We start from the raw sequence: 15,083 nt of genomic DNA, 5'->3' as shown, positions 1-15,083 counted from the left end.
AGTAAGAGTAAATGTAGCTGTGCCTTCACTTTCATCCCATAAAAATCTATCCAAGTCCCTTTGTCTCCCTCTCTCTCTTACAAGGGTTCAGTTTTATCAGCCACCCCTAACTTTTACTTTTACACTTATAATGCTGTGCTATTATATACTGTTATTCTGAATTCTTGCATTTCCCAGAATTTTTTTTACTAAAATCTTGAGTCATATATCTTTACATTACCTGGGCTTGTCCTACTTCGGTGGCTGCCACTGGCTGTACTAAGGATGCATCAACAACATCTCAACGTTCTGTGAAGGCATCTTAATTCTCCCTTCCTTTGTGATAGCTATCTTACTCCAGTTGGGACATCCACATTCATCTACCCACCTCTAAATGAGCTCTCCTGAATTCTGAAAAATCCCTACAGGTAAACTGCTATTCCTTTGATGGTACCAATGACATTTTTATGTGTTGGAACAGTGACACTCCAGCTCCCACTTCTATCCTTTCCACAAGACTGCTGTATCTAATTTCAAGGTACCCTTGAGATGCCAACACTGTGAGTTTTTTGTGAAACATTCTTTGAAAATATGTTTTAATGTATTTATTGGTACTATGCAGAGTACAAAAAAATTGCCATTACCCCAGTATAAAGATCAGCACTTGGTTTCATTTCCTCATTCCCTCCCCTGGGGTAGGTGGGAGATCATTTCACTCCCTGGCTGTGCTATGTGTGCACATCTTACCTTAGCTTTAGCTTCTACCTGAGCTCCATTTTGTATTAGGTATCGAACAACTTCTGTTTGGCCAGCTCTGGCAGCCATATGTAGTGCTGTTTCTCCTCTCTAATATGTGAAAGCAAAATATTGTTAAAGATTCAAACAAACAAACAAAAAGGATGTTTTATGACTACAAAAGAAATTGTGACCCAGTTTAAAACCATGCACAGAGGAATATTTTAGGATCTGTTTGTGAACAGAATGTGGAAGCAAATCAGTATCTGACCTCTAGATCTGTCTTGTACAGTGATTAATTCCAGCAACATTTTCCCAATATACATTTGTGCTATTTCATTTTGTTGAGAAGAGAAAAAAATCTTGCTCACTTATAGGGTACTTGTAGCATTAAAATGATGTCATATTAAATGACCAGTCAGTTGGCTGAACATTTAAAATAATTTCAAGTTTTGTGCAATCAGATGTCAGACTTTTCTTGGCTTCCCTGCTGTTATGCTCTATGTCATTTGGATGAGTGAAGAGGAACTCTCCCTCTACCCCCACCCCATTAAGTATATAAATCCAACTCTTCATTGGTTTAACAAAAGATATATCTCCAAATAAACAAGAACAATCTCAAAAGGGAAATTGCTTTTTAGATTTTTGTACTTCATAGGGCCTTTTAAAACCATCTCTCTCTCAATTCTCTAAATGGCCTTGCCTGCACATATAATTTAACAAGATGTATACAACAAACCTTTAATACAATACTTTCTTTTAACTGTGTCTATATCAGAATGTTAAAGGGAGCCTTTAATGCAAATTGTTAAAAAGCTTTGACATCTTTATACTTTTTGCTCTTTGCCCTCAATTTCAGTTTATTAAAGATACATCTAACAGCAGCTTTATTCTCACAAACTCAGTTTGAGCCTTGGAACATGCAGTGCACATCCAGTAGAAGTGCACTTTTATGGTAGCGTGGACACATGCAATATGTTCTGACAATCTGCTGCAATCTGCTGGCAACAACAAAACTGGCCTGAAGTGGCAAGACATCAGTGTACTATGGATGCAATACTCAGAGATGTGCACATCTCCAATGATACACAACAAGCTCTGAGTGAGTTCTAACTCTGTATCTTGGCATACAGGAAAATAAACAGAAACATTTTACAATAAAACTACAGCAGAATTTTTTTTTTTATCTCAAGTGATGCACAGAAATGTCCACTATTTTTAATAGGAGCTTTATAGAGGTAGCTACAGAGGAGCTCTATAGAGGTCCCTTAATAAATGTCATTACCAGATATTCTCACTCACATGTTTCTGAAAATAAAACTGTTGCTTACCACATTGGTGGTGTTGGGTGATGCACCATGATGCATTAATTGTGATACAATATTTACATGTCCCATGAAGGCAGCAACATGGATTGGAGTTAGGCCCGACTAAAAACAGACAGACAAAATTAACCATCTAATTTTACATGATCTTTTTTTAATACTGCTTTCTTAGAGGAAAAACGGACTTGTTTAAAATAAATATGCCTCAATCTCCTCACCTTATCTTTTAAAGGCTTACACCCGGGCTGTCCAACTTCTGATTGTCCACAGGCTGTGGGCCCTGCCATCCTGCCCCCAGGGACAGGGGCAGGAAGTGGAAGATGAAGGAGGAAGGAAAACTCAGAGACCCTGGTAGCAGTGGTAGCAGCAGCAATGTGAGAAGTGGTGCCCAGGTGAGGGCCAAAAGTTAACTCCTAGTGGGCTGTACGTGGCCCATGGACAGCCATGATTTACACAAATTCTGAGCTTTAAGTGAAAACATTTGCATACTTAAAAGTAAGTACATGCAGAACTGGAAACTTATATGTGGTTATGGTTGGTGGGTATTAATAACAAACATTTTGAATGTCAGCAATGTTTCAAATATAAAGATTACTTAGAAAGCCAAAATGTTTCTTCCACTTAAACATCTGCTGCTATGATAAATGGTCTCATCTTTAAAGGAGGTAAAAAAAATTTCATCACAGACCAATTTTGGACCAGAAAATAAAAATGAATAGAATAATTTCTGATAGGAAGATACAATTTTTGCTAAAAAGGCATCTAAAAGGTGAGTGGAGCCTTTCTTCCCAAATGTTGCCATTAATTTCCTGGATTAAGGATAATGTTTATTTATCATGTAGATCAACTTCATCCCATTGCCTCTATGACAGGAGGGGAGTTCAAATCACTGCATCTTAGCTGAGTGGAGGGTGAAGAGTATTACATGTGCAGAGTAGTCCGTCCTTTCCTAGGATGGTGCTCTATCACTGGAACTCCATAGTGCTGACTGTCCACAGGATATATAGTTATAGAAAGGGGAGCAACCATTCACCAGGGTACTCACCCTGCACTGACCCTAGGGAATTTGCATCAGAAATCCAATCAATAGTTAATAGTTCTCCAAGTAGATTAGCACCCTCCAAGTCCCCTTCACATCTGTGGCTACACAGCAGAAGTGGAAGTCAGCCAGAGGCCAAATGGGTTTTTAGGGGTGTTGTTGCAAGGGACAGAGGAGATATAAGAGGTAGAGATCTCTTGATTTGGGGAATGGTCTCCATGATGCCATTCCACCAGAACAGTGAGTTGGAATTATGAAACCTACTGTGAAAGGTATATGATCTATATAAAAAAAATTACAATAATAGGTAGTTAGCTGTACAGTAAGGATGACAAATGCCAAACCACAATTGGGACCAACTTTTTCAATTATCCTAATCCTGAAAACCCTAAAACAGTGGAACTTGGTTCTCTTCAGATTTCTTTGGGGAAGAACAGTGTGAGTGTCTGGATAATTTACTGGCAGCCAGGTGAGAGACTGTCACCTTTATTTTGACTACAGATGTAGTGACTTTTAAATGTGCTATTTCTAACTTCATCTTGGAAGCTCATTGTAATATACTGATGACCCATCACACAAGTGGAAGGCAAAACACTGGTGCTGCCAAATTTGTTGAGCAATTCTTGCTCATTCTTTTAAATTATTTTTACTCCTTTGCACTATGTGGATAAGAGTTGGATGAACTACCTATTTCCATAGTGATGAAACTATAAATAGGGAGCACAAACACAGCATCTCAATACATAATTTTCACTGTGTGTCTCTCACTTATATGCTTAAGGAGCTTAAAGCTAGAACCTGCAGACTGGATCATAACTCCCATGGTGTGGAGGTCATAACTAGAATAGATTCCTTTAACGGGATCTGTAATAGTAAGAACTTTACTAAGAGCAAGAGTTTTGCATGCTGTGCTAATAGCAAAAGTTTTGCATGCTGATTCCATAGGAGGCCGGTGAAGTGGCACATATCCTGCTGCTCTGTGAGTGTGACCGAGCCATGAACCTACACAGTAGAATGTTGTGATACAGTAGAATGTGGTAAACACCAGGTGGGTCGGATCATGACTCATCACCATATTCCTAGCTTGAGATAACGTTGTTTACTTCAGACTATATAAGCTGTATATTCTTGGGTTGCTGTGGGTTCCCTCACTCTGGCAAGAGTTCTGACTTGCGTGGAGCCCCGGCACAGGCTATCGCACCCCTGGGATCGGAACACTCTGGGGCCAGGGGAACCATGCGGGGTAGCGGCTGCTGCCTAAGGCCGATGTGAGGTGACCGTCCTCTCTGCTCTGTTCTATCGCCTACCTCTGCAAATATCCTTAAATAAAGCTTTGCAAGGGTGAAAACAACTGTAAGTATGTCCTTTGTTCAAGGATGGGGAATCTTCTGGACCCACGAGTTCAGTCTAAGACAGGATCAGATGTCTGTTCCTTTGCAGAAGCATTAGTTAGACCCTCATTCAAACCACCATGTCCTCATGTAGAAAAAGTTCTCCAATTATCACCTTGTCAGTTAAGTAAGGTGCTGTAATTTGCCACTCAGTTATTTGAAAACTTGAAATAAATAAATCCACACTTCAAAGATTTGGGAGGTAAACTGTTCCCAATTATATCTTGTTTAATTTAATCAATGGAACAGCTAATCCTTTTCTAATTTGACTTATTACCTTTGTACAAGTGACCTTTATTCCTAATTGGTAGGGCTTTTGTAAACATGTAAGAAACAAATTTTCAACTGGTCTCAGTCAGCTTCCAAATTTGTGCCCATCATTTTATTGCACAATCATATACAGGACCAAGTAACAGCACAATAATAGGCTATCTGATTTGTCATGACAAATTACTGTGACTGGATTACAATAAATTAAATAACCTTTCAAAACCGGCCTTTAGTGAAACACACACCTTGCACTGGCCTGCTGCATATTTGCCAGTTTTATCCCATATGTTTAAAACTGCAGATACAAATGCAGAGATCTTATTTTTTTTTATTTGCCCATATGTTTGATTAAATATAATTCCTGGGTGCTGAAATCCATCATCTTTGTAGGTGTTCTGATATGCAATAGTAAGTTACTTTGTAATTTCAGTATTTGTTAAACCACTTGCATTTTGTTAAAAATCATTTTAAATAGTAATAATGTATGTTCCTCAACCAGTGTCCATGCATTATATAGTTGAATGGTGTTGTATTTGTGCTAGGAACAAAGCAGCATGTGCAAACAATGCCTTACCTCAGTTACAGCTTGGATAGATGCACCATGTTTCAGGAGAAGCTCCATAACTTTAATTCTGTTTTTCTTGCAGGCAATGTGAAGAGGTGTGAAGCCATTCTGTTAATGAGAAAAGATGCACTTTCAGGCACCACCTTTGCAATTACTAAAGTATAGTACATGGGTTTTTCTGAAGCATTGTTTTTCAGCAATACCGGAACATACAAAAACTTGTTTCAGTTTGGCTGAATTGCTCATGTTAAGACAAAAAAACAAAGGCAGAAATACCTAGAAAATTTGGAATGTTTCATTTTGACATTTTCAAAATTAAACATTTTGTTTTTTCCATTAAGAGCATTTTTTTGTTTTGAAACTTTCTTTCATTTCATCAAATGTTTTAAAAAGCTCATTCTACCCATTTTCTTTTCATTTCTAATTTTCCTACACTTTTTTAAAAAGTCATTTTGGGCTAACCCAAAATATTTGTTGTGTTTTGTTTTGTTTTTAATTTTTCATAACCATTAGCAAACCAGAAACTTAGGTAGTTGCACAGTTCTATTTCTTAGGGTTATTTATTGAAATTTTTGCCCCTCACGAATTTTGTGCCACTTAATATTAATAAGATGTGTTTGTCATGTGATAATAATATGCAAATATATTTTTAAGGAAAAAGAGTTGCACTTGTAGCATTGTGCACATTTAAAGCTGGCACCTTGTTGGTGGGGAAATAATAAGAACTCAACTGAAGCAAGAAAGCAAGATGTCCAGACCATCCAAGAATGATGCAGCATTGTTTACAATATTCTCTTGAACATTGATGCCAGTCTGAATACATATCACAGAGTAGTTTTAAAAACAGCTGACAAAACTGAACCTCAGATCAGATCAAAATTAGCTACATTACTGACTAATAAAGAACACTAGATACTTCATAGCATGAGGTCAGTGCGACTGTCTGCTTCAGTTTAGGGTAAACGTTGTAGTTCATCCCCCCAGCATAGCATAATGACCAGGCTAAGACTAGACTAAATTACTGCAAAATGGACAGAAATGAAGACAGACAGAACTGTCTGTTGAAGACTATCTTAATGGAAGGAGGCTCCTTAGTTAGTGAATTACTCAAGTAATTTTAATGTTTTACCTTGTTTTCTAGGATATTGGGCATGTTAGGAACATCTGAGTAGGGAAAGGCTTAGACAGAGTACACTGGATTCTACCTACTTTTAGTCAGCTCATGTCTTCAGGAAATTGTTAGAACGTAGCACAACAGTTTAGTGATTGCTAAAATTATACTGGGGCTGGACATGGAACGCAGGAGGTGCTATTAAAGCCCTCTTTACTCCCATCTCATTCTTTATGTTAAGAATTCAACTTTATGCAAGTGAGTTAAGGAATAATGACATGTAAGCTTTCTAAGCAGAGCAGTAATTGAATACTCTCTTTTAGAGCTGTGCAAAGCTTTGGTCACTGATTCAATTTAGAGGAGATTTGGCCCGATTCAGCAGCCAAATCTTCAAATCCAAATCAAATCAGGAGACCCATTAATCTCTCTGAATTGAACTGGAAGCCTCTGATTCGATTTGAAGAGATTTGATGATTCAGCCATAGACACAGCTTTATATGTTTTTCTACATAACTCAAGGTACCAGGCACAGCTCGTGAATGCTGATATGGTGGGTAGGATGGAGTGTCCCATGGGAGCACTAGTGGGGTCCCTCATGCATTTGCCGGTGGACCCAGAAGTGGACCAGAAGAATTTCTGGTCCACTTCCAGGTCCCCCACAAAGTGTGCAGGGGACCCCCCCCTCCGGCTCAGCGACTGATGCCTGTTAGGTCTGGGGGGTACCCAGGGTCCTCCTCGTGGCTGATTGCCGAGCTAGGGGGTGCAGTGGGGGGGTCAACTTCTGGTCCACTTCCACTTCCAGGTCCACCACCGAGCGCACTGCGTGCTCCTGTGAAACACTCCATCCGCCCCACCATCTCAGCATTCACAAGCTGCACCTGGTACCTTGAGGTACACAGAAAAAACATATAAAGCTGTATCTATGGCCAAATCGCAGATTCTCCAAATCAACATTGAATCTTTAGATTCAGATTCAGCTGAATCAAATCAGGACAGTGATCCAAATCAGCGAATTGAATCACTGTCCCCCAAATCGGGCCGAATCTGAATCCAAATTGAATACTGCCCACTTCACACACCCCTACTCTCTTTCAAGCCTGCTCCAAATGTTCTGAAACATGAAATGAGGCATCAGTTATTTCTGAAGGCAACACTAAGTAATACACACTGTCTTACCAATGGGAGAGAAAAGGAACCCATATAGTAAGATGAGGGAATAGATAGAACTGAGTGGCTGAAAGAAAAGAAGCTTTTGAATCGGAACTATTTGTAAAAAGAACTCAAACCCACCCTGATTTTGCATAGGTTTGGAGTTCTATACTCATGACTTACTTAGAAAATCAATACTTGCATAGGACTGACGTGGGTATAACAACATATAAAACAAAAATATAATTAATGTAAGAATTTGAATATGTTTGGGATGACTGTTAAAGATACATTTATAAAGACAGATTTTTTAAGATAGTAAGCCATCAGTATATTTCAGGACAAAGCACAGGTGTTGTGGCAGCAGTTTCCTTGTAATAACAGTTGTAGTGTTGAGTTGGCTGGCTGTTTTTTTGAATATAGAAAAGTTATCAAAAAGATGTCAGTCAGTAAGTCATAGAATGCTGTGGATATTTGCTATGCCACTTTTTCTTATTTCATAAAGGCTGCAGATACAATTCCTCTTGCCAAACATTAGAAAATCAGAATCTCTTTCAAATTAACTGCTGTATCAGTTAAGATGTCAGTCCCCCAGTCTATCCTAAATCCCAACAAATAATCAAAACGTAAGGACGGCTCTTATTTACACCAGAAACCCAATACATCACCCTGAACACAAATAAAGCTTTATGCAGATAACACAAAGAATGTCAACAAATGATAATGGCATTTTATTTTTGTGGACTCCATGCAAATACAGTGTATTACCCTCACTGAATGCCAGTTCCTGTCAACTTTCAAGAAACAGAAAAAACACTCAAATATTAGCCATTACAACTTTGAAAGAATGTTTAGCTGTGAATAGTAAGCTTCTGTGTACTCACCAGTGCTTTGGCATTAGGATTAGCTTTTTTGTCCAAGAGAACCTTGGCAACTTTGTAGTGGCCACAGTGGGCGGCAACATGCAGTGCAGTCAGATAGTCATTAGTGACATCATCAACAGGCACGTTGTGCTGAATCAGAAGCTGAACACAGTTTAGATGATCTCCTTGTGTTGCCATATGCAACGGAGACAAACCATTCTGTAAACAAAAATAAACTAACTGAATAGACAGATATATGAAAACGTTTGTGACTGAAAACTTTCTTTGAAGCACAGCTTTACAAGCTCTATTGTTATGTGAAATCCCACACTACATCAAATGGAAACTAATGCACTGGAGAAAATTCTGAAGTCTGCTTAAAACAAAAACTATGGCTAGTCCCTTCCCCCTCAGCTTGTATCAGCTTTTACTAGTACATGGGTGTCCTAAATCACATGAATCTAACAAGCAGGAGCATTTTTATGCTAGATCATCTATACTAGAAGTTATACCCATATATAAATACCATTAAAATTATATAACTATATTAACATCACCCTTACTATACAAACAAATGCTTGGACATAGGAAACATGGACAAAGTAAAACCTGTGTAAGGAATTTTGGATGGAGCCAAATGGAAAGATTTCTATGGAGACAATAGCTGCATTTGAGAACTGTTTTTTGCACTGCATATAACACTTAGGCAACTAAGTGTGAATCATTAGTCACATTAAAATAAATTAAATACATGCACACACACCAATGACAGAAATGAATTATTCTCTCAGACAGAATTATCAGTGACTGATTCTTTTTCATAGAAAAAATACACAGGTACAAATTGATGTTGTTTGAAGAAATGCACATTGGTTTCTTAAGCCAGATACAGTACCAAAAACTACCATCTGCATTTTGAACTGCCAGTTATTTAGCTTTATTTTTCTAAAGCCAAAAGCATTCTGTAAATTTTTAATATTCAATTATTCAATTATTTATACTTAATGAAAACAGATTCCATTTCACTTACTATCACAGTAATGCTTTATCTTGGTGATAATGTAATCCAGATAGCTGAAATATGGCTTTTAGATCTAAAAATACCACAGACTTACTGCCAAGAAAAATTTAAACTCTTTTTCACAGATGTGGTGCCCTTATGTGACCATGGGTAACATAAGCAAAACACCAATATAAATGCTCAGTAGTTGTATTTCTCAGCTTTTCTGAAACCGAGGCCTCCTTTTTTCTAATAAGCCATATGATATGAGAAATGACAAAAATTACAAAAAAAGGAGCAAATGCATGATAAAATACATGTTAAAAAGCAGCAAAGAAGAATGAAAGAGGGTGAAAACAAGCATGGCATCTGAATTACATAATTCTAAAGCAGTCTCAGCTGGATCACATCTTAGCATAGGACTCATGAGCATGGCTCTTCCTGTACACAGTGATGCAGATCAGCTCCCTTTCCATTTCCAGTGGGAACTACTGCAGTTATTTACTTGATATTTGGAAAGTATTTGATACATTTTAGTTGTCTTTTAATGTGATTTAGCAATTTAAAACAAAGGGGAGAGTTAGCACTAAATAACAAAGCTCTCCAGACAACAGCTTGAGAACCGCTGATGTGACAAATTCCTGTAAGCCATTCTGATTACAGTGAGAATTACCTAGAAGATGCAGGCACAATTAAATATTGTGCACTGTTAAATATTTAGTGAAATGTAAACAATAACAGTGAATCCATCACACATGTATAACCCATAAGTGAGTGGGACAACTTGGAAGGCATGGAAGGTATTCAGAGTCTCAAGGGTAGCTATAAGGGAAGGAACTGTATATTAAAGATAAAGTAGAAATGTGCGGGAAGGAGTCAGGAAAAGATCAAAACATCCAGCAGACAAATGTGAGGAGTAGAGGCTAAGGGAAAGTAGGAAGGGAGCAGAGGTCATCAAGGAGCATACTAATATGGGAAAGTTAGCAGAAAACTGGAGAAAATCTTTTGAAGACCGGAAAAGTATAACTAGGAGCAAAAAGACCAGGGCACAGAGCCAGACTGAAAAGAAATTTTGCAATGGACACGTAAAGGATGATGGAAGACTGGTGTTTTGGTTAAAGCACTGGACCCAAATGGGGTTTATTCTTGGTTTTGCTAGATTATCAATAAAATGTGATACTCTAGACAAATCATTTAATATTTTTGTGCCTGTATCACCCACCTGTAAAATAAAAGTACAGGGCAGATCATTACTCCCCCTTCCACATCCAAGTTGTGAGACATAATTAATTAATGTCTGTAAGCAGTACTTTGGGATCCCAAGATGGAGCAGCTATCTGAACTCCTGTGATAGTAGTATGGCCTTCTGGCCACTCTTAAAAGGATCTCACAGCACTGCAGGGCACCATGCCACTCTAGATGAGAGTTACCAATGTACTGGATTGCCACTGGGAACATAAAATGTGAAGTAGCTGAGTAGAAATCGGAGAAGATCACAGGCCAGCTATGGACAAATGTGCATATGGAACTTTGTTTTTAAAAAAAGGAGCGGCTGATCAGGAGTGGACAACAAATGTTATTTTCTAAGAATTACAGATGTACAACTTGGGAGTGATATATATGTAGCAAAACTGCTCTAATTTGAACCTTAGATGAACCAGTATTAAAGTTAGAGCTGTTTTGCTTCGTTTGTATTGCTCCCTGCATTTGTATTGCTCCCAGCTCCCCTACACTTAACTGTTAGAATGTAACAGCTGCTGCAGGGTTTGGAGAAGAGTCCTTCCCCTCTTTTTAAATGACTCCAAATGTACTTTATTCACACCCATGGGAATACAGCAAGATATGGATGGTTATATGATGCTTGAGAAGAAAAGTAGTAGATGACCAGATCAAATTCCACATCAAAGAGATGACTGGCAAAGACCCATCGTATTGAAAACCAGTAACAAAGATAACACTTAGCTCTTACATAGCAATTTTTATGCTTCCTCTGTAGATGTTAATATGTTTCATGCTGGGCAGAGGTTCAGTTTAATTAAATTCACCTTTTTTAAAAACATGGACACTGATGCACAGAGAAATGATTAACTTTGCCCAATTACCAAGGGCATGCAGCACAGCAGAGTGGGGACAGACAGTATTGTGGCAGATATGACAGGGACCAGAAAGCAAAGCAGCAGATCAAGCAAGGAATGCAAAAAACACAGAGGCAGACTGGGCAGGAAGCACAGAACCGGGAGCAGAAAGCAGAACAGCAGCTCAGGCAGAGGAAGGGGATCAGAGTGGCACCTGGAATGGATATGGGGCTAATTTGTAGCACGCCTGCCAAAAAGGTTGCCCCCCTACTGTAATAAGAGTGGAGGTCCTTTCAAGGGTGCCACAGGTGTCATGCAGTTCGAGCACTGTTAGGTTTGCAAGCACCAACACAGAATACTCAGGACTAGAATGTGTTCAAGTTAGCAGGCCTGGATGAGCTGCATCCACGAGTACTGAAGGAATTGGCTGGTGTCATAGCAGAACCACTGGCACGGCTGTCTGAACACTCGTGACGCTCGGGTCAGGTCGCGGAGGACTGGAAAAGGGCCAATGTGGTCCCTATTCTGAAGAAGGGGAGGAAGGAGGATCTGAATAATTATAGACTAGTCAGTGTCACCTCGATCCTTAGAAAGATCTTTGAAAAGATTATGAAGGATCATATTTGTGGGAGTCCAGCCAGAAAAATAATGCAGCAGGGAAATCAGCATAGCTTCATAACAGGTAGATCATGCCCTACCAATCTGGTTTTGTTTTATGACAGGGTTGCAAAATGCTTAGATGCAGGAGTAGAGGTGGATGTTGTTTTCTTAGATTTTAGCAAGGCCTTCAATACAGTATCTCATCCCATTCTCATTAAAAAATTAAGAGACTGTGACAGATGTTTACACGGTCCGGTGGGTGGCCAATTGGCTTAGTGGTTGCACCCAGAGGATGGTAGTAGATGGGTCGGTATTGACCTGGAAGGATGTGGGTCGTGGGGTCCCACAGTGTTTGGTCCTTGAATCTGTACTTTTCAATATCTTCATCAGAGACTTGGATGTGGGTGTGAAGTGTATTCTGTCCAAGTTTGTGGATGATACTGAATTGTGGGTTGAAGTGAACACTCTGGAGGGTAGGGAATGATTGCAGGCAGATCTGGACAGGTTAGAAAAGTGGGCAGTACACAATAGGATGCAGTACAATAAGGACAAGTGCAGAGTGCTGCACCTAGGGTGCAGAAATATCTAGCACACCTACTAGCTGGGAAGTGACCCTCTCAGAAGCACAGAAGTAGAAAGGAATCTTGGAGTCATAGTGGACTCCCAAGATGAACATGAGTCGTCAGTGTGACAAAATCATCAGCAAAGCTAACAGCACTTTATTGTGCATCAGTAGATGCATGACAAATAGAATCAAGGAGGTGATACTTCTGCTCAGTGGTCAGATGGCAGTTGGAGTACTGCATCTAGGTTTGGGCACTGTACTTCAAGAAGGATATTGATAGACTCGAGAGGGTCCAGACGAGGGCCACTCATATAGTTAGGGGCTTACAGGACAAGCCCGATGAGGAGAGACTGAGGGACCTGAATCTCCTCAGGCTCCACAACAGAAGGCTGAGATGTGATCTTGTGGCTGCCTACAAATTCATTAGGAAGACGCTGCAAAGGATTGGAGATGCTCTGTTCACCAGGGCGCCTCTTAGGGTAACAAGAAACAAAAGTCACAAACTGACAGAGAGCAGATTTAGGCTAAATATCAGGAAAAATTTCTTCATGGTAAGGGTGGCCAAAATTTGGAATGGGCTTCCAAGGGAGGTGGTGCTCTCCCCTACCTTGGGGTTCTTTAAGAGAAGGCTGGATAGGCATGTGGCTGGGGTCATCTGACCCCAACACTGCCTAGGCAGGGGGTCAGACCCGATGATCCATTGAGGTCCCTTCCAACCCTAGCATCTATGAATCTATAAACTGAGCCAAGGGTTTTTTTTCCAGAGAACAATATTGCAGTTCAGTGCCAAATGAATAGATTCATTAACATCATTCAAAGGTATTCTGCTTTAGACAAATATAGTCTAAATTAACATATCAGAGAGAGAATGGAACAAGCAATACTTCTCTTTTCTTATGTTAATTTTTTAATATCTAGTATTGATTCCCTCTCCCCTGAAGAAAGGCTTGTATAGCATTTTAGTGTTTGGTATTACATTGCCATGGAGAATCATATAAGCACAATTTAAGCCAGTTCTGTAGCATGTGGCTCTACAATTTCAAACCTGAAGCACATACTCTTACTTTTCTAATAGATTTTTTTTAGGTGAGGCCACAACATTTGGGGAAGTTTAAAGATCTCATTCTTTAAAATGACTATGTCTTTGAAGGGACACATTGGAAAGGAAAAAAAAGGTTAAAAAACTCTTAAAGAATAAACTAGTATTCAAATAGGTGGTTAAGTTTCAAGGTAATTAATATCAGTGCTGCACATTCTAAAAACAAGGGATACAGTTCCTGAAAACTGTGACCGTGCTATATTTAACAGAAACAAAACAACAAGGCTAAAGTTGTTTATGTGAATTTAATCACAGACCCACCAAAGACGGGGGAGAGCTATTGGAAGGCAGGGTAGATTAAATCTGGGCAGGGAAGATGATTTAGTTTGAGGGAGGTAAGTCCATAGAGAAAGGTGCATAGCCTTCTCTCCATATAAATGTGCTCCAGGCTTGGGTACAGATATTCAAAAAGCCTGAGGCGGAATTGATCTACATTATGTGGTTTTCTGTAAGCTGCAAAGTTTAGATCATTACAGAACACACATTTGCCCTTTGGTGGTGGGAGGGAAAATCTTTAACTGGGTTCTGCTATTTTACACCAGTCTGTGTGTGCCAAACTTCTGTTCTGTTATGGGTATAGACTGGTTTCCTATCACTTATACTGGTAAAAGTATCTGTACCTGGCCCAGGTATCTCTGTGAAGGCTATGTGTATTCACACCCTGCTCAAACAGCTGCACATCATATCAGCAGCAGTAGGAGGAGCTCACATGTGCAGGGCTACAAGTTCAGAGCTTTGGGAGTCAATGGCAATTCTGCATACAGATGAAGGGAAGATCTTCTCATTTGCTCATGTCACATTATTTATGACAGGATATGTCAGGGACATGAGACAGACCAAAGATGGTGCCATATCCAAACTACTTGCTAAATATTCCAGTGGGAGGGTGGGAGGAAGGGGGTCTAGAGGGGAGAGAGAGAGAAAAAAGGAAAGACAGAAGATGATAAGAGGACAGGATAGAGAAAAAAAAGAAACAAAATAACACATGGAAACAAGAAATACTTTAGCAAAATGCTGTTGCATGGCACAAGAAGAGAAAGGATTGCAAAGAAAGGGGCTCCAAAAACCTGTACTGGTACAATGAAAATTTTTATAGCAGTGTTCCCACCCATACATATCAACTTCAGTGGAAGAAGGCATACATAGTATGGTGGTGTCATTAGAAACTCAATTGCTATACATACATCAGAGCTATCCCTGGTATCTGAAATAACACTATGTAGGGAACAGCATCAAATGCTCATTTTCATGATAATCCTTGTACCTGAAGTTGGCTGCCCACCCGAATGACTGTGATTTGTAATTTTCATGAAGAGC

General features: G+C 39.4%; 1 protein-coding gene across 3 annotated transcripts in view; it reads right to left on the bottom strand.

Moving 5' to 3' along the window:
* Positions 1-15,083, bottom strand: part of ANK3 (ankyrin 3) — a 604,477-nt gene that overhangs the window by 84,476 nt on the left and 504,918 nt on the right. For all 3 annotated transcript variants that reach the window (XM_019507910.1, XM_019507908.1, XM_019507909.1), the window contains exons 10-13: positions 8,449-8,646; positions 5,314-5,412; positions 2,046-2,144; positions 727-825 (exon numbers count right to left, since the gene is read on the bottom strand). In XM_019507910.1, the coding sequence (XP_019363455.1) occupies positions 727-825; positions 2,046-2,144; positions 5,314-5,412; positions 8,449-8,646 (495 nt within the window). The remainder of the gene's footprint in view (positions 1-726; positions 826-2,045; positions 2,145-5,313; positions 5,413-8,448; positions 8,647-15,083) is intronic.

This window comes from Gavialis gangeticus, unplaced genomic scaffold (genome assembly GCF_001723915.1).
Source record: "Gavialis gangeticus isolate Ggan-Ray unplaced genomic scaffold, GavGan_comp1, whole genome shotgun sequence".
Taxonomy (NCBI): Eukaryota; Metazoa; Chordata; order Crocodylia; family Gavialidae; genus Gavialis; species Gavialis gangeticus.
This window is presented reverse-complemented; position numbering and strand designations above follow the sequence as displayed.